This window comes from Panicum virgatum, chromosome 9N (genome assembly GCF_016808335.1).
Source record: "Panicum virgatum strain AP13 chromosome 9N, P.virgatum_v5, whole genome shotgun sequence".
Lineage (NCBI taxonomy): Eukaryota > Viridiplantae > Streptophyta > Magnoliopsida > Poales > Poaceae > Panicum > Panicum virgatum.
Window position 1 is genome coordinate 30,524,688 of NC_053153.1, and position 23,467 is coordinate 30,548,154.

Genomic DNA, 23,467 nt, shown 5'->3' on the forward strand with positions numbered 1-23,467 from the left:
AAAGCTATATGACGACCGGTCGCGCTACTGTGCGAGCGCGCGACCGTCCAGCCCAGCAGGCCGCGCCCAAACCGGCCCACTACGCGCACCCCCACCCCCTCCTCATCCGGACACACCTCCCCCTCCCCTCCCGCACCTTTCCAAAAGTGAATCTCGGCGGTTTCCGTTTCCAAAACCTTCCACGGCAGTTCTACTCGGTGGTGGGCCGGCGTGGGCCGGCGGCGAGGTGAGGCTGCCCTTCTGGAACATCGGCGAGGCGCAGGTGGATCCCGCACGCGGAGCAGTGGCGGAGGTGCCATGGCGGGAACATCCGCCAGCGGCGCTGGAGAGGAGCCCTCCTCGCCCCCGGTTGGTGCTGGCCGCGGCGGCATCGGCGGCTTGCGTCGAGGGACGAAGGCATTAGCGATGCGGGGCCCCAGGCCGACTACTTCCTCTACCTCCGCGGGCGCAGGTTCCGACGACGACGACGCCAAGGATGAAGTTGTGGGTCGCCGGCAAACGAGGGCGTCGAGCCGCGGGGGAGGCGCTGCCTCCCCTATGAGGGCAGCGTTAGCGAGCACTGCTGCTACTTCCGGCAAGGCACCACTCCCTCCCGTCGGCAAATCATGGTGGCGCTCTATTCCCTTCCTCCCCCCACCCATCCTCTCTCCTTCCCCTATATTTGCGTTATGTTAGGCAGTTTTGTGGTGCGTTTGATAGGGTGCCTCCAATTGCTAAAGCTGCATACTATTTTCCAATGCCTTGTTAGGTAGTTTTTGTAGTGCCTTGTTTATGATTTCAATATTAAGAGCAAAGAGTAGTTTTGTGATTTCAATATTTTGTCAGTGATGATTGATCAACCATTGGATTTGGGGAGAGGCAAATCGAACCGTCGCTGAATGAGGTCGCCGTGTTTCCTGCGCCTCCCGTGCGCCCTTCCTGCTCTCCCTACCCCTCCTCTGCCTGCCCCGGTCCTGGAGGCGCCTGCCCTCGCGCTCGCCGCCCGCGCCGCCGCAATGGACCTCATGGCCGTTCCTAAGAAGAAGGTCGGCACCCCCGCCTTTTCTGTTCCTAATAATGCGATCGTCGGTGGGCCGAGTCCTACCCGATCTGTGGCAGTGTGGCGTGTGGTCTTGTAGTCATGCTGTGTGCCGCCGCTGGTGGGGGGATCAAGCGGTAGGGCAGAGTGCGCGCCCTAGGTGTTCGCTGGATTGCCCCTGAACCGTGTGGCCGCAGAGCTGTCATTTCCCATGTTCTCCGGTCGCTATGTTGTTGCCCGTGCTTAGTTTGCGGTAAAATCCTGTTATTAAGGATGACAATTTGCAACAAGAATATCTTTTTGCTTCAACATGCATTTGGTTCTGTTCAGGTGCGCACCTGCATCTTAGGTTAGCAAGCAAGCTGCTTAGGAAATCCATTTAAGTTTGTAATACGGAGCTTCATAAGCTGGCCATCACTCTATATGGGGAGCTCTGGAAGACTGGTTTTCGTTATTTGGTCTCGCTCATGCTTGCAATATTACCATGCGTCCAGTTTTAGCTCTTGATCAGGGGCTGTACGTGGTTAGTCTCGTCTCAATCAGCTTCATTTTGGTTGTGCTGAGAAATTTGTTGTGATCATATCCTGCAAGCAGTGCTTTCTTTTGTTCTGGCAAGTAGGTGTTAGTCATGGAAGATTAACTCATAGAATATAATGTATTCCAGGTCTCCAAGTATAAGAAGGGTCTGAGGAATGGACCCAAAGCCCTGAAGCCTATTCCAGTGATAGTGCGTTGCAGGTGAGCCTGAGAATTCCACAAAGTGTACATCACTTTCTGTATTTCTTAGATGTGCATCATATCTACTTTATATATCTGTTGCTCAGCAATGGTTGAAGTCTGCTAATGGTCTGAAGTCACTGAATTTCGTAATCCTCAATACGCACAATCTGTTAGGCTACAATCCTCAATAATTGTAGCCTTGCAGTGGGAACAGAAGATTCAGATATGTAATGTGGCCTTTTCACTATTTGCAAACTGGGTTATTGGTACATAAAAAAAAATTGGTACAGACCTGTTATTATGCTTGTTGGCCAGAAATGCCTTAAGGATGTCAGTGCCTTGTTTTCATACGAAGAGTCACATTTGTTTTCACATCGTGCTCTGCAGACTGCAGGTGCTGCGGCCGTGTGAAGCTCCCCCACTTTTACTGCTGCAGCGGGGAACGAGGGAACCCTGATTCTTCTTCAAGCTCTTAATGTGCTCCGCTTTGGTTGGAATCTTTGGAATCGGATAGAAGGAGACGTGATGGGACGACAGATGCCGTAGTAGTCATTAACCTTTTGCAGTACACTACTTCGAGATCCCTCTAGTTGATCCATCTCTGCCTTTGTGCTCTTGCCGCTGAGTGCCTGAGTTCACTCCTTTTATAACCACCCTGTGGCCGCTGCTTGGCGACCTAAAATAATTCAGTTTGGGGTGCTCTTCGTACTAATAGCCCGTGTAGCGCCTTCAAGTGCACTGCTTAGGGCACGTACAACGGGCTGTCGAGACCTGTCGACATGCACGGTAATTTCTCAAGAAGCTCCCCCGCGGCCCTCGACTACGCCCGAGCCGGCGTCTCGTTCGTCTACGAGATGCGGCGTGTGCTCCCAGACCAAGAGACAGTGGAGGCTTCCGTTGTACGTCGCGCTGCGAGGAGACAGTGGAGGCATGGATCTCGTGCGCGCGCGGAGGAGGATTCAATTGCAGCCAAAGGTTCGGACCTGCGGCTGGAGGTGCCCAGCTAGTTTTGGTGCCGCCATGGCCGTCCTTCGGCCCCACTACTGAGCTCCCATCATCTCTCGACAGCCAAAATCAAACTTCGGAGGGGGGAGAGGTGGGAGAGATGGTGCGCGGGGAGGAGGGGTTGCCCCTGGGCTAGTCCGCCTGTGCCGGGAGGGGTTCGCCGGCGCTGCTCCAGGCCCGATCTGGCCATGGCGTCGTTGCTGTCCGGAGGAAGAAGGGAGTTGGTTGGTAAAGGAGAAAGAAGTGTAGGGGGTGTTTGATAAAAGATTTGGGTTTAAGTGTGAAGGTGGAAAAGTTCTGGGGGTTTCATTGATAGTTTCGAGAACCTATTCGTGAGAAAAGGTTCTGCTCATGAATGTTGAAAAGTTTTTGGGTTCCAATTGTGAAAGTGTTTTTTTTTTTCGTTATTGTTTTAGAATTAATTGCTGTGAACTTTGAAAAATCAAAACAGATCATAGAAAAATGCTAAAATGACAAATCCAACTGTTCTAGACTCTATGAGAATATCTTTACACATTCATGCCATTTGTTCACATAGTTAATGTATGTTTTTGCTGGGAATAAAATCAAAAATAAAATGTTGCCATCATGAAATGCTAATTCTCAAGATCAGAAGTTAATTAGCCTAATTCTATTTGCTTAACACTAGAGGTGTTAGAGAAACTCGGCCATCATGAATATTTGAATGTGTGTATATTATACATGATTATTTTAAAAGTCATACAAAATATTTGAATGTATTATGTATTCTCTTATGTATGCAACAAAATAGCTACAAAGATCAATATGTACTAGATTACCATGAGTTTGCGTGTCAAAGAATGAATTAATTATCTTACAGACAGCTAAACAGACAGCTCATTGTATACAGGCCCGTCGATGGCACGGTGCAAGTGGGGTTACTGCACCGGCCCCCAATTTTTTGGGACCCCAACAGTAGTTCATTACTAGTAGTTAGTTAATTAGCTTTTTAGTGAGTAAGCTCATATCCTTCCAAGTTTAAACGACTAAATTAGCTTACGCAAGTGGACAGACCATATGTTAGCATGCACAGCTTCTAAAATTGGAGGGGCGGACGCCTCACTGCCCTCCACGGCCTCGTGTGATGTCTTGTCACTAGGGGTGGTAAAGGGTCTTAAAATTTGACTTAGATTATCTAAAAGCCGGACTCTAAAAGAGTCGGGCTCTAATCCTATATAATTTTAAGCTAAAAATATATAAGTGCTAACTTGGATTGTGAAGAGACCACTAGGACCATAGTTCATTATCATCCCTACTTGTCACCAGGTGGGTAAGGCCACACCTTATACCAGATCGTGCTTTGCAACTCATCTCTTGTTGTTAATTTCTCAATTGCAGTGCGGGGAAGTGTGTCGTCGACAGCATTTCAAAGAATGCAAGAAAAAAATGTTTATCTAGAGGTTAAGGGATCTATACTATAAGGATCCATGACAATTGAAACAATCCTCACCAAAGGTAGTCCCCGTACCCACCTCACATACCCCCACTTTTGGGCCCACCTGGAAGCACCAAATGTTTGATAGGGGAGGATGGCAGACTGAAATTGTCGTGCATCCCCGTGGAGCCGCGATACTGCGCCCCCTGCGCCGGTTTTTTTTCACCAATGGGTTTTCTACCCTCCTCTCGTACCCAATCACCGCCGATATCGCGCGGGGGTCGCGGCGCAACATCGGGTCGCGGCGCCCTCGCGACGCCGTGAATCATGCTCTCTCCCCGTTTTCTTCCTTCTCTGCAGTACCCATCCCCGCCCCTTCCACGCGCCTCTGTCGCCCTCTCTTTCCCCATCGCTGTCATCGTCGCCCTCCCCCGCGCTCGACTCCTCTGCCCCCGCCGCCCACCCCCGTGCTACGCCGCCGCCGCCACCGCACCCCTGACCCCTGCCCCATGACCCGAGCCCGACCCCGGCACCGAGCCCGCCCTCGCTGCGTTGCCCCGCCGCCGCCGCTCTCGCCTCCCCCTCTAGCCTCACCAAAAGCGGGTGGCCGCGGGCCACACTCCGGCCGGGCACGGCGCCTACGGCGCGCGCCGCCTGTGGTCGCCGCCGCCGTGCGCGCTCCAGCGCTGCAGCCCTAGCCGCGGCTACGCGTCGCTCCCGGATGCGGAGGCGGCGAGGTGGGACGAGGAGGAGGTGACACCGGCGGAGGCGCGGCGGCTGATGCGGCTAGCCAACATCGACGCGCTCAAGCGGCAGCTCGGGGACGGGGAGTGATCCCGTACGCGGACCTGCTGCGCGTGTGCCAGGAGACCGACGCGGCCAGGACGCGCGCCGAGGCCGCCGCGCTCGCGGGCGCACTCGATGAGGCCGGTGTCGTGCTGCTCTTCTGCGACAGGGTCTACCTCCAGCCCGATAAGGTCAGCTCGCATCGCATTGCCGCCCTATCCTACCCCTCCCCTCCCTCCTCGCCGCCTCGGTTCGCTGGATCCCCTCCTTCGCGGCTCAGCTTACCTGTGCTCCTCGCCGCCGGTTATCCTTGTTTGTTTGTTTGCTGTTTGAATAGTCGTATGACCCACCAGCCAATCCCATGTGGCGGCGGCCTCCCAGTCAGGTCGGGGGAGTCGACGGGCCGAGACGTTGCGGGTCTTCGCTCACGAATCTCCGAGCTCTCTCTGCCCCCGCTGGCCACTCGCGGAACCGTCGCCCTCCAATCACGCAGAGCCGACGGCGGCAGGAAAAAACTGCACCATGCCCGGTTAGTGCTGACCCCCTCCCATGTCGTCGTTGCCGCATAGCTGTCATCCATCCTTGTGCCCCCACTACAGAAATACATGTGCTTGCCTGTTGGCGAGGGCAACTCTGCATGTGTGAATTGCATTGCTTGTTTTCTTTGGTGTATTTTTTAAGAATCTGATTGGTGTACATGTGCATTCTTCACGACATGAGTTCTTAACTTGTTGTGCAGGTGCTAAGCGAAGTTATTATTATGTGTTTTTTGCAGGGAAGGATCGTGATTTACCCAAGATATTTTGGAGGTGAAAGATGAACCAATTTTCTTATTCTACATGGAAGCATAGCACATAAGTGGAATAAGCAATATTTTCTTTCTTGTTGTTTAGGGCAATTACTGTGTCCTGGGTAGCAACCATTTTGTTTAAACATTGGTCTGGGTTCAATGCTAAAAGGTAATCGTGCTACGGAGCTATTCAGTTCAAATTGAAGGGTAATCACTTTGTCTGCTATCTTCGCATGCTTTATATGGTTTATGATTTAACAAGGGCTCAATTATCTAACCATTTTGATTGCCTACAGACTCATATATTGTGCCGTCCATGGATGCCTTTACTCATTTGTTGCATTGATTAATTTGGATTTAGACACATAATAGTTAGCTTCATTTGTTCTATGCTTCCTGTTTGATGAATTGTTAGTGTCATCGGTGTATTCAGTGATACTTGCTAAAGGCCGGCCTAATATGGTGGTGGTCAGATTGATTCATTGACTTGCAGTTAACTCCATGCTTGCTGATAGTCAAGGAGTTGCTCATGCATAGTGTAGTATGGGTGTAAATTTCAATGGTATGTAATTTTTAAAGTGAGCCTCACTCTCTTTAACTCTGAAGTATTCTTGCAGGACCATGCAGACTGCAGTGGGTGTTTTTGGTGGTAAAAATTATACTAATGGAACATTTCATTACGTGCACCTTCACTAACTATGGGCTCAGGTGAGTAGAAGCATGAATGAGTAGCCTTTACTATAGAAAAAGGCCTGGCTGAAGTCAGTTAAAAAAGAACAGTACAAGAGAAAAGAAAAGGTTACACAAAATTATTTGCATTCTATATTGGTTCAGCGATAATCGAGTAGCACTTATGAAAAAGAACTAGCTGAAAGGTTCAGCTATAAAATAACAGTACAATAGAAAAAAATCGGACAAATCTATTTGCATTCTATATTGGTGAGTTTCTAATTGTTTTTCATGTAGATGCATTATCATTTTCTTAAGAATATTTCGAGTAATATTGAGAGCTGTTCATCGCATCCTAATTTCTAATCATTTATTTTGGGCTTGCTTTAAGTTCTATTCTATCTAGGATTAGTATTGGATCATATTTTGCACCAATAAATCCCCACTCTTATTTACTTACATCCTTTCTTGCTCCTTGCAGGGTGTACAATCTGAACCATCAATTTGCTATTTTTCCTCCAGAAACTGAATTTCAAAATATTTTATTATGGATATATTTAATTGGGATAATACAAGCATGTCTGAAATCTGAGCAACTGAATCTCTAGCTCTTCTGAAAAGCTGCTGCTATTCAGTAAGTATAAGCTATAACCCTTACATTGTACTGGCTAATTTACTACATTTGGAGGGTTAACATCTAGACTTATCATTCTTTTTAATGAATGGTTGCCTATTCGTGCTCATAACCTTTATTCAGTGTATGGCATTTGCAGCTCTTTGGGATGGTTTGACAAGGCACATCACAAGCAAATATTGGAGGAGCTACTACTGTAAGTCATACCCTGGTTCTTTTGGATAAATTTTTTATGTCTTGACTTCAACACCTTCACTTGAGCATGCCAGCATCAGTCTGTATGGATCCAGTTTAAACAAATTAATTTAACTGTGCACTCTCATGGTTATTTGCAGCCAAATGTATGAAACCAACATGCTCAGTTTTTCTTAAATGCTTTCATTTTATTCATGCAGAAAATTTTGAAGTCAGATTCGTAGTGCAGAATTTTGGAAATCAGAACAACTAAACTACCTAAGGTAGTAGGAGCTGACACCAAACAGTAATATCAGTAGATGAGCTCAATCATGCCTTGTCAGCAGTTTTTGGCTATTAAAAGTGCAAGATTGGTTTTCAATTTTTAATTCTATAGATGCACTATCTTGATTGTAGATACAATAGGCCGTGCAATGGTTATCTCCAATCCTTTGTATATACAAAAGACAGCACAATCAATATTGACAACAGCTAGACCTCCTACATTTTCAGTGCTTTCTTGACGCCTCAACACCTACAGTTACACCTTGTGCTCTTGGTTCAGTTTTGGTGGAATTTACAACGAACTGTCCAAAACATAGTTTAAAAATGGTAACGGTTATATCTCACTAGCCGCGCTACATTCTTTCTGGTGGTAGATTATACTCTTAGATGCTCTGCAATTTAAGTATTTTAGTTGCCTCCATTAGTTATGAGTGTAGTGGATCATGTGTATGTATGCATCCATATCTTAGGTACTATGCAACTGCTAAAGGTGTTTATTTGGTGCTCAAATCGGGTTCATATGATTGTGGTGAGTTTTTGTTGATAGGGTAAGGATGTTTGGCTCATGCGTTGGAGATCGGGTCCAGATGGAAGTAGGCAGGGAGCGCTGCCCGTGGGGGTAGGGAAAGGCATGGCTCATGCGTGGATGGAAGGAGGCAGGGAGCGCCCGGCCACCATTGCCGGTGAGCCATCGTATGGCTACTTTCGCGCCGTGCCGACCCCTTCGAGAAGATCGACAAGGTACTTAGGTTGTGTCCTCCCTGCTCTCCCTATTCATGCATCTTCATAGTGTAACAGTTTACCATTGATTGAATAATTTATTGTGACTTAGATTGCTTCATTGACTAAAGTTGGACGGCTCGTTTGCAGGATGTTGCCAACTGCATCCGCCCTCTCCGGTTCCACCACAAGTGTGTATCTATAGCAACATGCTGTTCTATTTAATTCTTTGGCACTGATCATCTTGGTGTTAAACTGGTAATTCAGGATCTCTACCTGAATTCTGGGGCATGAGATGCGGAACACAGGCAGATCGAGGAAGCTTTTGAATTGCATGCTCCTGAATAGGCCAATAATTATTTGGCTTTGTTGTAGGACAAGTGCATGATTGTCCTGCTGTACAGGCATACAGCTTGATGGTCTGGTCTTTGAAAGCCCTATGTATTCTTCTTGTGTACTAAACTCTTAGAATAAGCTTTGTGTCCAATTTTGCTTTTAGAGAATGCTGGAGATAGGCAAAGCTCTGCAATCTTATCCCTATTACTTTGGGTTTCAGGTATTTTCCTTCACGATTATGAATGTGATGGCTTATTACGTATTTTTCATGCATTCATGTCTTGCAGATCAGAAATGGGGATTATGAATGCGATGGCTTATTACGAATTTTTCATGCATTCATGTGTTGCAGATCAGAAATGAGGGATGCATGTTTCTCTACACAACTCATTGACGGTGATGGGGTTTTCAATGTCTCCGAATTGGAGAACTTCATGAAGGAAGCTAGATTGGGTGAATGCAGGCTCTCGTATGCTGTTGTATCAATAATGGGCCCGCAAAGTAGTGTTATGTGGTCCTTTTTTTCAATTGTTTCGATCTGTTTACTTGGTATTTCCGTTTGTTTAATTTCACCATCTTCCTCTTTTTCTTGCAGGGAAAAGTACACTTCTGAATCATCTTTTTGGCACCAATTTTAGAAAGACGGATGCTTTCAAAGGAAGGTGTGCTACTATTTCTTTATATTTGTCACTAAACTTATGCGGGGCCCGATATGGGGGCCGATGGCCGGCCTCGCCACCGTCGACGCGCGGCCCCACGGAGGCTCCCCTCACACTCCTTACGCAGTCATGGGAATTGCCATTGGAGTCTTGCCTCTGGGAGTGGGGCTCCTGTTCTAGGTGCACAGCAGGTGTATGAGGTAATGCCCCATTCGACACTCTTCTTTCTTTTTTTCTTCAATTCGTGTGCCACTTTATTCAGTACCACTGCATTTTTGGGTCAGATATTTACAATCATTTGCTTACCATATGACTTGATGCATATAGCAATTTGGTAAACCTGAGCTCCTAAAGGTTATGAGATGTAGGTTTAAGAAAAAAATATAAAGATTAGGCACATGCAGTGGGAAATTAGAGCACGGCTCCATACTTTTGATGTATATGTTATTCTTTAAACCAATCTATTATGTTTGCGGTTTTGCAGTAAGCCTCGAGGATTCAGGAGACACGGTTATCACTTTAATAGAACCTGGTACGTACCCCTCTATTTGCACCACTTGAAGGTGCATACCACAACATGTGCCCTACTGTATTCTGAAGACTGGTAGAATTGTAACTGGTAGAATTGTAATCATAACGCTATCATGCACAATTTAGTTTGGATGAGACGCCGTTCCCAGCGAACCTGGTGAGGCCCCAGCCATTTGAGAATTATCTTCATTTTTTGTATGCAATATTTAGTTTAATCAGTGGATGTTGGAATGTCGTGGGGATGTTATTTGGGCTATTTTGTGCTGTAAATTCTGTGCCTGGCTGCAGTGGAACCCGGTGAAATTGGGTTTGAGTTGGCAATGCAAGCAGGGTTTAAGTGATTTATTTTTGTCGAGTTGGGAACTTGGGATTCTAAGCACATGTTTAGTCTTCTCGGGTAATTTCATTGAATGGCTCCTACTGAACAATATATTTGCCCTATTTTAGTGTTCCTTTTTTCTGGTTTGGGTTAATATAGTTCATATATAGTTTCTTAAATGTGTTTTCTGGGTGTTTATATCAGAAAAAGAGTTCAGGGAAGGATGGAGGTGTGACAGTTCCAGAGAGAGAGTCTACTTTGGAGGAGGCTGGTGTAATGGATGCGGTCTTGGTGAATACACACCAGGTTTTCATTCTTCTGTTCCTTAACCTTTTGCTTCATGGTTGTAGTGCTACTTGTAACTATCACTGAAAATGCAATGTTCAAATTACAATTTTCTTTCATGTAGTTCTACAGGTGGTTTGCAAAACTGGAGTCAGCTGTGAAATCTGAGTTTTGTTTAATGTCACTATTTCTCTTGGCGACAGAAAGATTATGATAACATTGTTTGCTCACTCTGGAGACATTGTTTATTGACAGACAGAGGAGAAGTATCGCCTCTATGAGAATACATTAAAGGAGCGTGTCAACACATGTGACAGCATCCTGAAGCAATTAAGGCTGCAATTTTTTTTTGTTTCTTTATGTTGAAAAAAATCTGTACAGACGTATACACCTTTGCCCTTTCAGTTTTAACCTTTTAAAGTGCATCTCTACAGGTTGATGATACATTGAACTTGTTTGAAGAACTACAGACCTTGCACTCGAGTGTTGCCACGAAGATTAAAACATTGCATGATGCTTGCGGCCAACTGGTATGTCCATTTTGCACCACTTGTGTTAATACTATCCTTATAGTTGTGTTTGTGCGCTTTGACTCTTAATAGTGAAATATCCATCTACCAGAGATAACCATCAGTTCTACACAACTTGTGCACATAAGACATCTTGAAGCATTAAAAAAAGAGATCAGCTCTATGCATCTAACTTTGCTCACGATTTTCCACTTCCAACCAATAACGGTGCTCTGTTTCTCATCAAAGTCAGCCCAAGAAAGTACATAAACTGAAAAAAAACTCACATCTCTTTTAGTTTGTAGCAAGTGCATTCTGATCCATGATTCTGTTTAAGTTGTTTTTTATCAACTACCAACTGGTGAAATGAGCAAATCAAATTCCATTGAGATTTGAGAGTGTTTTTATCATGTGCAACTTGTGGAATCTATTATTAAATTATGTTGCTTTGATACAAATGGGGAGTGCCCACCTTCGATACAAATGGCTACTAACTTTCATGGTTAATAAAAGGTTTTCACTATTTCCATTAGGTTTCTTGGAATCTGTTTGCTGCAAAATTAATCGAGAAAATATGTGTGCTGCCAAGTTAATTTGTTTTGTTTAGTAATTTCTTCTGATATGAACTATTTATATTGCAGGGAGCATGTTTATGTAGCCATTCTGATCATTTCATTATGTTTGTGGAGAAATAAGGGGGCTACTTTTGTGCAAAGCTGAGCAAATTCGTAGGAGAATCTGATGGAGCTGATGATCTTGGTCCCGCTGCAAATATTATGGGATCCTCAATGAAGCGAACTAATATCAAAATTTAATTTGGAGGCATTTATGGAATCAGAGTTTTAGTTTGGTATTATCTGATTTAATCTCGGTGCATTCGATGATGCTACCAATATTGTTTGCAAATCACTATGACAGTATCGGGTTTGCACCATATCCTGATTTGGCATCATAAGGATGCTGTTAGAAGTGAGGTATATGTTAATATTTTCTGGATGTGCCACATTATTAGCAATGGTCTGCAAGTTAATCATGTGTGAGTTTAAACATCCGCTCTGAAGGAATCTTTTTTTTTCTTCGAAAAACACGTGCTTGCAGCGCTCTTTAGATGGCCGTTTCATGACAAGATGCTGGTGTCATTTTGCTTTATATTAAACAATTATGTTAATTCCTTATAGATATTGAATGGAATATTTGGTGGCAAAAATAATTGAGGTGTGGCGACCTGCTCGCCCTTCCGGCCCAGTTCCACGCTGCGGTACCGAATGGACAACGCCATTTGGTGAAGATGACCCTTGGTATGGAACCTCTCATATTTAACGGTCATGTATGTTGAACTCACATGCGGTGCTAATTTTTATTTACTGGCGAAGTGGCTAATTTGTAAAATTATGATTGTGATTTCACCATTTCACAACGGTTCATGTTGGACTCATGGTATCTTGAAAAAGTAGCATAGCTGCTGGCGAAAATCAAGTTTTAATTGTGATTTTGGTTGTCTCATTAACTGAATGGAATATTTCATTTTCATATTTTGGTACGTTACATTTTAATAGTACTAGATTTCTATCTCAAACTTTAAAAAGATGCCGAAAATTGCCTTTACATCAGTGTTACAAACAAAAAGATGTATTATCAGCCTCAAGGGTATAATGGTCATTTTATACACAGGACAGATAATCTATCAGTAATAATCAAAACTGCCAAACACCTTGCTTATTTTGGACAGCAGATTCTCCAGACCACAGCTTATCAGATAAGCCTGCTCAGCATATAAGCGAGTTTCATAAAAGCTCTCTCAAACATAGCTTAAACATATAGATGGATTGGCATTGGCGAAACATATAGATGGAGGGAAACCTATATATGGATTGGCATTGGCGAAACATATAGATGGATTGGCATTGGACTCCCTAGAGATTCGAACAACATATTTTTAAGACTACATGCTCATGCGTGAAATGATGTTGGCTAATCATGGGAATGGTGATAAGTAGATGAACCAACTGATTGCTCAATTCGCACCATTAATAAACGATGTAATTTCCATAGTGTTCAGCTTGGTATTTTTTATATTTGGAATAATATATTTTGTTTATTTATTTTTTGCAGCATTGGTCTTCAAAACACATGCGTGCCGCACGTGCACCCTACTAATATTAGCAATAAAGATTTCTAATTTTACTTAGACGTCAAAAGATACTAATAAATTCTCCTTTTACTTTCCTTAGCATTTATACCAATTGTAGTTTGTACTGTTGAAAAAGACATGCGTATTATAGTTACTATAAAAAATATGTTGTATATATTGTAATACTCCAAATTTTGGTTGTTGATATTTTCTTAGTATATGGCCTCGTTTGGTATTTCGCACCAGGGCCTCAAAATCATAGGTACGGCCCTGATTGTACAAGTTGTCTATTTGTGACAAAAAAAACAGTAGTCGTGTGTACTATTGTACATGCTCTTATATGACTGTGCGTTTGCAATTTGGTGTAGGGTTTGAGTGAACCAATGAACCATGGGGTGAGGTCGGGAGGAGCATGGCTGGAGGTTCTTGACCTCAGTCCAGGGTGAGGAATCAGCCGCTCTCTGCTTTCCGTTCTTTCCTTTTCCTGGGGACACGTTACCTCGCAATCCTGCCGCCTCATCTAGCGTCCTCGGATTCCGTCCTGGAAAGGACGGCTTGGCCGCCGTTGGGTACCGATCAGAAAAGGAAAAGGCGCAGCGTGATGCTAACGCGAGGCATTTGCGCAGTACTCCCTCCGTATGCGGCAGCCACAAGGTTAGAGATTCCAACCTTTACTGAGTAGCAGAGGTTGAGGCATATCCTGTCACAGATGCCATGCCAAGTTCCGGTCGGTGGCCATCAACACCCCTGTAACCAGCAGCAGCAGCAGCAACGGCGAGCAATTTCTTCTTCGTAGTACAAGCAGCAGCCGCTGGGCATAGAAACTGATTCCGGTACAGAGTTGGTTGGGAATTTCCACGCGGCATTTCCTCTTTGTCAACCTGGCCACCTCGCAGGCGTTCGTGATGTTGACCCGCCACCCAATTCCGTCAACGGTTTGAACGAATTGCTGGCAACTGGTACCACTAGCGGTTGCCGGTTGGAACAAAGAAATACGTTTCTTGCAAGAATCAACCAACCTTCCAAACAAACCCCACGCGAAATGAAACGGCAGCGAGTTTCGCCGACGACGGACGGCACCCACTGCCCACAGGAAAACACGCACGAGACGAGGAGAGAGAGAAGAGCGAGCCAGCCCAGCTGGGTCGTCTCGTGGACCGGCCCGGGTATTTAAGCCCGACCGCCCCGCCCCGCCCCGCCGGTTTCTCCCAGGCAAGCAGTCCACGCGGGCCGACCCGACCCGACCCGACTCACCGACCGCGCGCGGGGGGCAAGGCGAGGCGAGGCGAGTCCAGGCAAGAAGGCGGGCCGATCCCGCGCTCGGGCGCGCGCGTTCGATTCCCCATGGCGCAGCAGAGCAGGCGGGTGCTGCAGGTGGCGCCGCCGGGGAAGGGGGACAGGGAGGCGTTCCCGACGGTGCAGGCGGCCGTCGACGCCGTGCCGCTCGGCAACCGGGCGCGCGTCGTCATCAGGCTCGCGCCGGGGGTCTACAGGGAGCCCGTCTACGTCGCCAAGACCAGGAACTTCATCACCGTCGCGGGGGCGGCGGGGCCGGAGGCCACCGTCATCTCGTGGGACAACACCGCCACGCGCATCAAGCACTCCCAAGTATGATTTTCCCCCCCTCCCCGCCTGCGCCCTGCTCGACGGAATGCTCGCCTCGGGAGGAGCAGCCTTGTTTAGTTGTTTGCATGCACTACGGTTAGCTATGAGTTTGATCAAACACACCTATAGTCAAACACATGAACATTTCTCCCACCACATAGTTTTATCAAAGTCGTACCAACCCTAAGGGGGCTCAATAAGATTCTCCTATGACCACAATTGGACATTTAGATAGGCGAGACTAGACTGTAGCCAGCCCCATGAGTTTGCTCCAGAGCACAATTCGAGATGTGATGAATATTTTGAATGATTAATGTAGATAGATCTCAGAATGATGAACTTTGCTGTTCTCTCTTATACAGTCATCCAGGGTCATCGGCACGGGGACATTCGGCTGTGGTACTTTCATTGTTGAGGGGGAGGATTTCATTGCAGAGAATATCACGTTTGAGAACTCAGCTCCCCAGGTACTGTTTTGTCATTTCTTCTCCTGCCACAAACAAATGATCATGTCATAGGTGTGGGATGGCAAGTTGATGTGTGCTACTCGTGATACACAGGGCTCTGGACAGGCAGTTGCAGTACGGGTGACAGCAGATAGATGCGCTTTCTATAACTGCCGGTTCCTTGGTTGGCAAGTATGTCTACCTCTTCACCTCCTGGTCAAATCACCTAAACAATCAGGATAACGTTCAACAATACTTTCTGTAACTTTTGGAACTCTAATTCCAAACAATTTTTTTCAGGACACGTTATATTTACACTACGGAAAACAGTACTTGAGAAACTGTTACATTGAAGGCCATTGTGACTTCATCTTTGGTAACTCTGTTGCACTTATGGAACATTGCCACATCCATTGCAAAGCAGCAGGATACATCACTGCTCATAGCCGGAAATCCACCTCCGAAACTACTGGCTATGTATTCTTGAGGTGAGTCTGTTGTATGTAGTTCATTTAATAAAGCACAAAAAGCTTTCAAATATCTTTCAAACTTTATTTGTTTGATTAGTTCTTAAAAAATTGAAATGTTGCTTCAGCATTTTAATGTGCCATTTATGCTCCGTTTTTGTTTCGACACTTGGACGAATGCTCAGGTGCATTATTACTGGAAATGGAGAAGCTGGATATATGTTCCTAGGTCGCCCATGGGGACCCTTTGGGAGGGTTGTCTTTGCACACACTTTTATGGATCGATGCATCAAGCCTTCTGGGTGGCATAATTGGGACAAATCCGAGAATGAGCGAACTGCTTGCTTCTATGAGTACAGGTAATTGGATAATTCCATCCAAATATCAGCTATTGAGATCAACCGGAAATGTTGCAAATTGAAGAGGAACCTTTGTTGTCTTAGCACTCAGATCAGATTGAATCCTTCATGCAAAGTAATATGCTCTTCAAGTCATTGTGACTAACTGATTGTATAACATTCTTAGCACTTGCCAGATGGCAATATGTTTGTATTGTTATGAACCTGATGTGTTCAGGATGCTGTGGAGTGCAGACTGTAATACTTACTGCTAACACTTGTATACTCATTTTTCTGCAGATGCTCAGGGCCAGGCTCTCGTTCATCAAACCGGGTGGCTTGGTGCAGACAGTTGCTCGATGTAGAAGCGGAGCATTTCCTCTCGCACACTTTTATTGATCCAGACCTCGATAGGCCATGGCTCCTCCAGATGATGTCAACAAGAATACCAGCCTCTGCATAGGCTGATCCCCACAGGATCCTGGTTTATCCCTCCTTTCGAGTCCATCTAATAAATAAAGCTGGAGGGTGTATTTATTTAATTTATAAGTTTGTAACATTTGGTCAATTAGTATCCACATTGATGGTATATTGTGGGTGGGTCGGTGTGGGGGTCGGGGGAGGATGTTTTGTTGTGAGAAGCTTGTGACAGAGTCGAGCACTACTCTGAAATAAGCAAATATTAATTCATATACCCAGCCCCGGGGATTGAGGTGGAAATTTAATTCATTTTCCCCTCCTCAATCCATACATATTGTGATGGAATGGATTTATCCAAACGAAGTCTAATGGCGATTCCTGATGGTTCAATCCTCAATCCACCCGATTCAGACTCGCCGTCTAAACGCCAGGGAAACTTTCAGTCCGGAAAGACCTGATGGAAAGCAAGTTCACTGCCTGAGAGCAACATCTGAGGTGAATAAGTGATGCACAAGCCTGAACAAACACACAGGACATGAGCTGATTCCCTTGACACTAACACAGAAGGGAAGGGACAATAATGGGATAAGAGCCTAACCTTCCAGCATCCTCCTCCATGCCTGCCTTCAAGACCTGCGTTCTTGGCCGGAAAACTACAGGAGCCAGCCTAACGCAAGCCACGAGTGATCGACCCCTCTCTGGAGTGCGTTCCTTTTGACTTGGGAAGAGAAAGGCATATCCCCATCCGGCCCTGATTTGGCGTGCGACGGCGGCGGCCATGCCGATCCGTCCGGTCGCGTCGCGTCGCCGTCCGCCGTGGATAGAGATCCAGCAGGCAGGCCGGGGGTGGACGCCATGGTCGACTCCGGGCAAGGAGGGGTCGCTGTGCTGATGGCCACACGTCGATGGGAACGGCCTGCCAGCAACACATAACGCCGCTGCCGTGCTAGCTTTGAATTTTCTTTCGTTCTTTTTTTTAACTAGTGAAGATGCACATACCACAGGCACGTATTTAAAAAAATTAAACTCTAACAAAAATTTAATAATTATAAAGATCCAATCGAGCGATGGATCAAATGGAGAAAAGATTGGGAGCCGACAAACCTCGACTGAAATTGAGCACCGCTGCTAGCCGCGTTCACTGTCCTCAATGGATTATGCAATTGGATAAACCCTAGCGAGTCACCAGAACAAACTACGGATAATAAAAAAAGAATAAGAGATCAAATCAGAACAATAATCAAAACGAAACAGTAAAAGAAGATGAAATTCAATAAAAAAAACCCTTGGATTCGTGGGCCAGTATGGTGGTCCCGCTGCTCTCGCCATCACCGAGTCTGGACTTCAAGTCGTGGTCTTGATGCTGCTTCTATGGTGGCGTCGGTGGAGACGGCGTCGCGCCGCCGCAGCCCAGCAGCCGGCCTAGGGCGGCTACCCTTGCCACCTCTACGACGGACGCAACTCCGGCGATGGGTCCTGAAATAGCTGCGGCGCCTGCGCTGGCGCCACCGAGCAGAGGAGGAAGGACGCGGTGGTCTTTCCCGGAGCGGGGACCCTCCGTGTGTTTGAGGATGCGGAGCAGGAGACGTTGCGTGGCGCGGCGCGGCAGGCGTCTACTTCGGCGACGGCGAGGAGGACCCCGAGGACGGCTCCCGCCGCCTTCCCCCATGCACTAGCGAGATGCGGAAAGAATGGGAAGGAAGGGGTAGGGGAGTAGTCGGGGTTGGGGACATGAGCAGTAGTGGGAGGCGCGAGCCGCGCGGCAGCGGGCGGGGTGGAGGAGGAGGCGGTGGAGGGTGCGGGGCTGATTGATTGATTGACTGGGGCATGGTTTCGCACGTGCTAGGGTACTCGACTTCGGTCGATGCTGCGTCAGGGCCTTGGCCCTCGCGCCATGCTCTGGCGAATAGAACTGCGACGGCTCCTGGCTGCGGCAGGGCTAGGTGGGATGTAGATTACGGCGAAGCATCAGTGTTGGGCTCCTGCAAACGAGATGGGCGGCGAAAAGGAGATGGATGGGAGTCCAAGCGTGACCTACTGGGTGAGCTTGATGGACGACAACGGCGGCGCTAGCGTTCTCCTCCTCTAGTGCTTGGCTCCGGATACGGCAGTGTTGTCGTCCTCAGCTTCCTCTTCCCTAGCTCCTGCTCTTCTTTTCTCCTTCTATACTAACTCTCGAACGGAAGCAAATGGGATGAGGGGACCACAGTGGATCTGGTGCATGGTTAATATGAAGGTTTTGATACTAATTACCAAATAATAGGAGCAGTAATTTAGGAATAAATTAGATTTGGGTGCAGCAAAAGGCAAGGCTAATAGTTTTGTCCTATGAGACATGTTTTTTTATTTCACATTCATAATTTATATGGAGTAAAATGCACCAAAGGTCCATCAACTGTAAGAGGGTGTCACTTAGTTCCATCAACTTTGAAATTGCATTTCTGGGTCCATAAACTTGTAATTTGTGTCACTTAGGTCCACAAACTTTGAAAGTCCATTTCTAGGCCCATAAATTTGTAATTTATGTCACCTAGGTCCATAACCCACCATCTAGCCTTCATGCACTAATATCACACCAACATAAATCTACATAGTGCCCGCACGTTGCTGGAGTTCTGTCCGAAGGGTGAAATTTGAGTTCTGATTTCGAATCAATTGCATAGAGAGAGGAGATAGAAGGGGAGAATGACTTATTTTGGAGGTTATTGATGTGTATTAGGATTCAAAGAGGGGCTTACGAACTGCCATTGGTGAGTTCTGGAGCTTAGATCTTACCCCGTAATATAGGTGATGAGGAAGGGATGATGGAAGGTGGGGGAGGTTATAGAGGGACTCAACAACATGTGTGCCGTGGTAGGGAATATTACATCATCCATGGCGCGGGTGGCCGGATATGGTGGTGCCAGGTGTTGTGACGAAAAATCTCGTGATGAGTTTTGATTTGGGTCAACCTAGAGTGGTTCTTAGTGAGGGGTTGAAAGATATTTATGAAAAGCGATATCGGAGCGATCTTTGTGGGCGTGTTTGTAGCAACACAACTTCTCATGGTTGAAGTTTATGGAACTAAAAATGCAGTTTCGGAGTTTATGGACCTGAGTGACACAAATTACAAGTTTGTGGACATAAAAAATACACTTTCAGAGTTTATGGACCTATATTTTCAAAGTTTATGGACCTAAGTGTACATATTACAAGTTGATGGATCTGAAAATGCACTTTTGGAGTTCGTGGACCTAAATGGCACACCTCTATAAGTTGATGGACCTCCGGTGCTTTTTACTCATTTATATGAAAAGCTACATAATTTGATTCGATATACAGTGATTTATATGATCTTTTATAGGAAAGCATCATGTGATTACATCCCTACCGTGCAAAGTCATGTGTATATTTATAGAGATGCAAGGAAAATTCCACACCCCTGCCATTCTTCCCTCTTCAGAAAGTCATTAGCTTTTCCGACTCACCATGTCTTCTCCTAAATCAACTACAAGTCTCACTGTCCAATGGTGCGACTTACCTTGGATCCAAGAAGCATCATCATCGGCCATATTGATGTGCTCGGCGTACTCAACTTTCTCATCGATGTGTAGGCCCTGGGCATCGATCTGCAAGGAAAGTAATATGCATGCTAAGGTTACACAAGGAAAGTAATTAATCAATTCTAAGTGAATAAGGAAAGTAAATAGAAAAATTTTAGAAAAAATAATATACATGCTAAGGTTACACAAGGAAAATAATTAATCAATTCTAAGTGAGTCAGAAAAGTAAATAGAGAAATTTTAGGAAAAAAATAATATGCATGCTAAGGTTACACAAGGAAAATAATTAATCAATTCTAAGTGAATAAGGAAAGTAAATAGAGAAATTTTAGAAAAAAATAATATGTAATAAGTGGGTACAAAGGTGGGTAAATAAAAGTGCTTGGTGTAAAAATTATTAGCATTTAGGCAGAAATATTTTAGAAACATCAAAAACCATGAGTCTCCACATCTCCCGTCAAACCTCTAGCGCTGACAAGTGGGGCTTCTGTGAGGAGTAAGGTGGGCTTAATCTTAGTGAGAAAGGGTTTCAATTCTTTCATCCTTTATAGTATAGATGAACTCGTTTCACGTTTGTGTTGCTACGGATTAGGCTCCGACAGTTTTGTCTCAAGTCGAAATGTCCGATTAATTAGCGTTTATAGGTGACAAAAAAATCAAGAAAACCGGTAATCGCATTTATAGATGGTTACCGGTTTGATAAAATTTTTGGGTAATTTTGAATCCGTACCCACCCTTTCGTCCCAGTCCATATAGCTTTCTCATTTCTATGCATTGTGATGTCTTATCTATCATATTAGATTGTTTGAAGATAATCTAGAATATTTTGTGTACATTTTGAGAAAATTTTCCCGATAAATTTCCGAGAATCCGATAAACACATTTATCAACAACATCCAATTTTTTCCTTACCGGTAAAGTTAACCCTAATCCTCGTATTAGGAAGCAGACCATGGACGACAGGTTTTCTCAGCTCATTAGGAAAATACCATGGACGACAGGTTTTCTCAGCTCATTAGGAAAATCGCACCGTTGGATCAAATACAAAAGCCTATGCCTAACATGTGTGGGTGTTTGTTGGGAGAGAATTTGCTATCAACAACATTCATGCAGAGCATAAAGGCATTTTTTTTCTCACACCATATTTTCCAGATGCTTGGACTCCTGCATGTTCTATCAAATAGGTGTGGTACTTGCATGTGCAAAGCACACCTGAGACGCTGCAACTGTCTAATCAAGCATTTGACGCTACATGGTAATAACCCTTTTTATCCTACCTGCACATTGATGCTCACACAAATTCAACATTGATACTGAGTACACGGTAGTATCAATCAAATTAAGTAAAAAGAAAATAAAAACTCTCCCCAAGATACCGTCCAAGATGGTTTACAGTGGCTTGAATTGAATCCACACAGAAGCGGGAGGCAAAACAAAGGATCGTCAGGCTCCATTCCGTGCCTTCTGAGACGCATCAACGCGCTGATGCATCGCCGCGGTGGCCTTTGACGCCGTCGACACGTCCACGGCCCTGTGGCTGGCGCACCCCGCCAGCAGCCCGACCGGCCGGTGCTGCCTCCCGGCGACAGGACCCCTGCCACCACCGCCGCCGCCGCCACCCCATCTGGCGGAGGCGCGGTCGCCGCGCTGCTCCGACGCGTCCGCGGTCACCACGCTCCACTGGATGCTCGCCTCGCTCGGCTCGTAGGGGCAGTCGTCGATCATCAAGCTCTTGATCTCGAACAGGTCCGAGCTCGACTCGCTCCCGGCGCCGTCGTCGTCGTCGTGGTCGCCACCTTTGCCTGCTGCTGCTCCGCCACCGTCGCCGACGCGGCCGGTCGCCGGCACGTTGCCTCGGACGACCGGAGCCACGAGAGCGAAGCTCCTCCTCGTAGAGCTTGAGCAGGAGAGCTCGGCCGCCTTCTCCTCCCGTGTCATCTCCCTCCCGATGGCTGCCACTTTCGCCGTGCCAAGATTCAAACTCGGCGGGAGACCGGCGGCCACCAGGCCACGGCTGTTGCCGTCGTCCCCGGCGAGCCCAAGGGCGGCCTTCTGCATCCTCAGCTCTCTGTACCAGTCGATCCTGCTCGCCGCCGGCTCGCCGGCCTCGCGGACTTCCTTGGTGGCGCCGCCGTCGTCGACGCGCACCGACCGCTTCCCGGAGCACGTGCGCATGAACACGCCGACCTGGACGCAGCACTTCTTGTCGGGGGAGCCGCGCCACCGGTGGCCGCCGCGGAAGAGCGCCGTCTGGCTGTTGGCACTGGACGCCGAGCTCGCGGTCACTCTCACCGTCGACGCGCGCGTCGAGGACGGCCTGGCCACCACCACCACGGCCTCCGCCGGCCTCGCAGCGGATGGCTCCACCGGTGGCGCCGCCGCGGCGGCGACGGCCCCCTTGCAGTCACCACCGTCGCCGTCCATTGCGCCCTTGAAGTAGCGCTCGGCGGCGAACACGTCGAGCTCGCCGTCAGCGTACGTGCGGCGCCGGCTCCCCATGCCGCCGTGGGCCGGCAACGGCCGCGCGGCACGGCCGGCCTCGGCATCCTTGTTGCCGGCATCAAGGTACGACGAGAGGGAGCCGTTCCGGGGCCTCCCGGCCACCGCGTCGTCGAAGGTGACCGCCCTGCCGCCGCCATTTCCCGATTGACCCATCTCCATGTGTTCAACCAACACGACGCACCTAGTACGAAAGTATCAGAAAAAAAAAGGAATGGTGTGCGTCGTTGCAGAAGGGGACGATGTGAATAGGCGCGCTTATATAGACATCAGACATCACCACACGTCACCGAAATAATAGAAAAAAATGGCTATAGCGGCTGCGTTTATTCCAAAAAAAATTGTGCAGTATCCGTCACATCAAATTTTTGAACACATGCATGGAATATTAAATGTAGTTAAAAAAACTAATTGTATAGTCTAACTGATTCCTACGAGATGAATCTAATGATGTTAATTAATTTATGATTGAATATTAATTGTTAAATAATAACAAAATATGCTACAATAACCAAACCCAAACTTTCTCACCAACTAAACACCCCAAAAAAATATATCGACACATATATTTCACCAACAGTTCTTGTACGAAAACTACTCCTATATGACAACTCAACAGTTCTTGTACGAATTTACTTCCCTGGCGTGTAAACGCAAAAAAATTTTACGACGGAATCTTGCTAATTTGAATTACTAAATGAAGTTTATTTACAAAACTTTTTGCACAGATGTGTTGTAAATCGCGAGACGAATCTAATGATGCTAATTAATCCATAATTAGCAGATGGTTACTGTAGCATCGATGTTGCAAATCATGGATTAAGTTGGCTAATTAGATTCGTCTCGCGATTTACAGCCCATTTATGCAAAAAGTTTTGTAAATAAACTTCATTTAGTACTTCAAATTAGCAAGATTCCTTCGCAAAATTTTGCGTCCCATTTATGCAAAAAGTTTTGTAAATAGACTTCATTTAATACTTCAAATTAGCAAGATTCCTTTGCAAAATTTTGCGTTTTTGCGTTTACGGAGTGTTAACTAAACAGGGCCTTAATTGCCAATTTGTCTGCACGAAGCAACTCTGACGACTTTGAAGACAGTACTGCTGGAGCGCTGATGGCCATGCGTTTCTTCTCGCAACGTTCAAATCCAAAGCTTGTGAGCTCTGCAAATCTGAAATGGAGA

General features: G+C 46.4%; 3 protein-coding genes and 1 long non-coding RNA gene across 33 annotated transcripts; 2 read left to right on the top strand and 2 right to left on the bottom strand.

The window, feature by feature from the left end:
* Positions 1–754: 754 nt before the first annotated feature.
* On the top strand, positions 755–13,091 carry LOC120689499. Of its 30 annotated transcripts, XR_005681256.1 has the most exons (20): positions 959–1,025; positions 1,683–1,756; positions 2,126–2,280; positions 5,701–5,734; positions 5,819–5,922; positions 6,333–6,423; positions 6,866–7,018; positions 7,142–7,214; positions 7,414–7,476; positions 8,025–8,218; positions 8,348–8,616; positions 8,697–8,753; positions 8,886–9,034; positions 9,129–9,392; positions 9,677–9,724; positions 10,247–10,348; positions 10,452–10,857; positions 11,478–11,810; positions 12,015–12,134; positions 12,949–13,091. XR_005681256.1 is itself a non-coding variant. In XM_039971778.1 (18 exons), the coding sequence occupies exons 1-3, from the start codon at positions 879–881 to the stop codon at positions 2,212–2,214; spliced, it is 303 nt and encodes a 100-aa protein (XP_039827712.1). In that variant the 5' UTR covers positions 755–878; the 3' UTR covers positions 2,215–2,283; positions 5,701–5,734; positions 5,819–5,922; positions 6,333–6,423; positions 6,866–7,018; positions 7,142–7,214; positions 7,414–7,476; positions 8,025–8,218; positions 8,348–8,616; positions 8,697–8,753; positions 8,886–9,034; positions 9,129–9,392; positions 9,677–9,724; positions 10,247–10,348; positions 10,452–10,857; positions 11,478–11,912. The 30 variants fall into 30 exon arrangements, 3 of the variants coding, with proteins under 3 accessions (XP_039827712.1, XP_039827711.1, XP_039827710.1); XR_005681279.1 differs by lacking the exons at positions 12,015–12,134; positions 12,949–13,091 and having other exon boundaries at positions 8,025–8,226; positions 8,348–8,388; positions 8,465–8,616; positions 11,478–11,921; XR_005681276.1 differs by lacking the exons at positions 12,015–12,134; positions 12,949–13,091 and having other exon boundaries at positions 8,348–8,388; positions 8,465–8,616; positions 11,478–11,921.
* A 1,073-nt stretch (positions 13,092–14,164) lies between these two features.
* On the top strand, positions 14,165–16,583 carry LOC120689502 (pectinesterase 31-like). The gene is made up of 6 exons (XM_039971781.1): positions 14,165–14,575; positions 14,935–15,039; positions 15,133–15,210; positions 15,319–15,506; positions 15,671–15,844; positions 16,124–16,583. The coding sequence occupies exons 1-6, from the start codon at positions 14,312–14,314 to the stop codon at positions 16,284–16,286; spliced, it is 972 nt and encodes a 323-aa protein (XP_039827715.1). The 5' UTR covers positions 14,165–14,311; the 3' UTR covers positions 16,287–16,583.
* Positions 16,449–17,174, bottom strand: LOC120689503. Its single transcript, XR_005681282.1, has 2 exons — positions 16,842–17,174; positions 16,449–16,759 (listed from the first exon to the last, which is right to left on the bottom strand). It is a non-coding gene; the product is annotated as an uncharacterized LOC120689503 (long non-coding RNA).
* A 3,715-nt stretch (positions 17,175–20,889) lies between these two features.
* LOC120689500 lies at positions 20,890–22,509 on the bottom strand. Its single transcript, XM_039971780.1, has one exon. It carries the CDS (start codon positions 22,444–22,446, stop codon positions 21,229–21,231), a length of 1,218 nt encoding a protein of 405 aa, XP_039827714.1. The 5' UTR covers positions 22,447–22,509; the 3' UTR covers positions 20,890–21,228.
* Between the last annotated feature and the right edge of the window lie 958 nt (positions 22,510–23,467).

Coding starts and splice junctions, on each gene's coding strand:
- LOC120689499 (XM_039971778.1), top strand. CDS start 879: ATGAGGTCGCCGTGTTTCCTGCGCCTCCCGTGCGCCCTTCCTGCTCTC. Junction 1,026..1,682: donor TGGCCGTTCCTAAGAAGAAG/GTCGGCACCCCC, acceptor AATGTATTCCAG/GTCTCCAAGTATAAGAAGGG. Junction 1,757..2,132: donor CCAGTGATAGTGCGTTGCAG/GTGAGCCTGAGA, acceptor TGCAGACTGCAG/GTGCTGCGGCCGTGTGAAGC.
- LOC120689502 (XM_039971781.1), top strand. CDS start 14,312: ATGGCGCAGCAGAGCAGGCGGGTGCTGCAGGTGGCGCCGCCGGGGAAG. Junction 15,211..15,318: donor GCCGGTTCCTTGGTTGGCAA/GTATGTCTACCT, acceptor AATTTTTTTCAG/GACACGTTATATTTACACTA. Junction 15,507..15,670: donor ACTGGCTATGTATTCTTGAG/GTGAGTCTGTTG, acceptor ACGAATGCTCAG/GTGCATTATTACTGGAAATG.
- LOC120689500 (XM_039971780.1), bottom strand. CDS start 22,446: ATGGAGATGGGTCAATCGGGAAATGGCGGCGGCAGGGCGGTCACCTTC.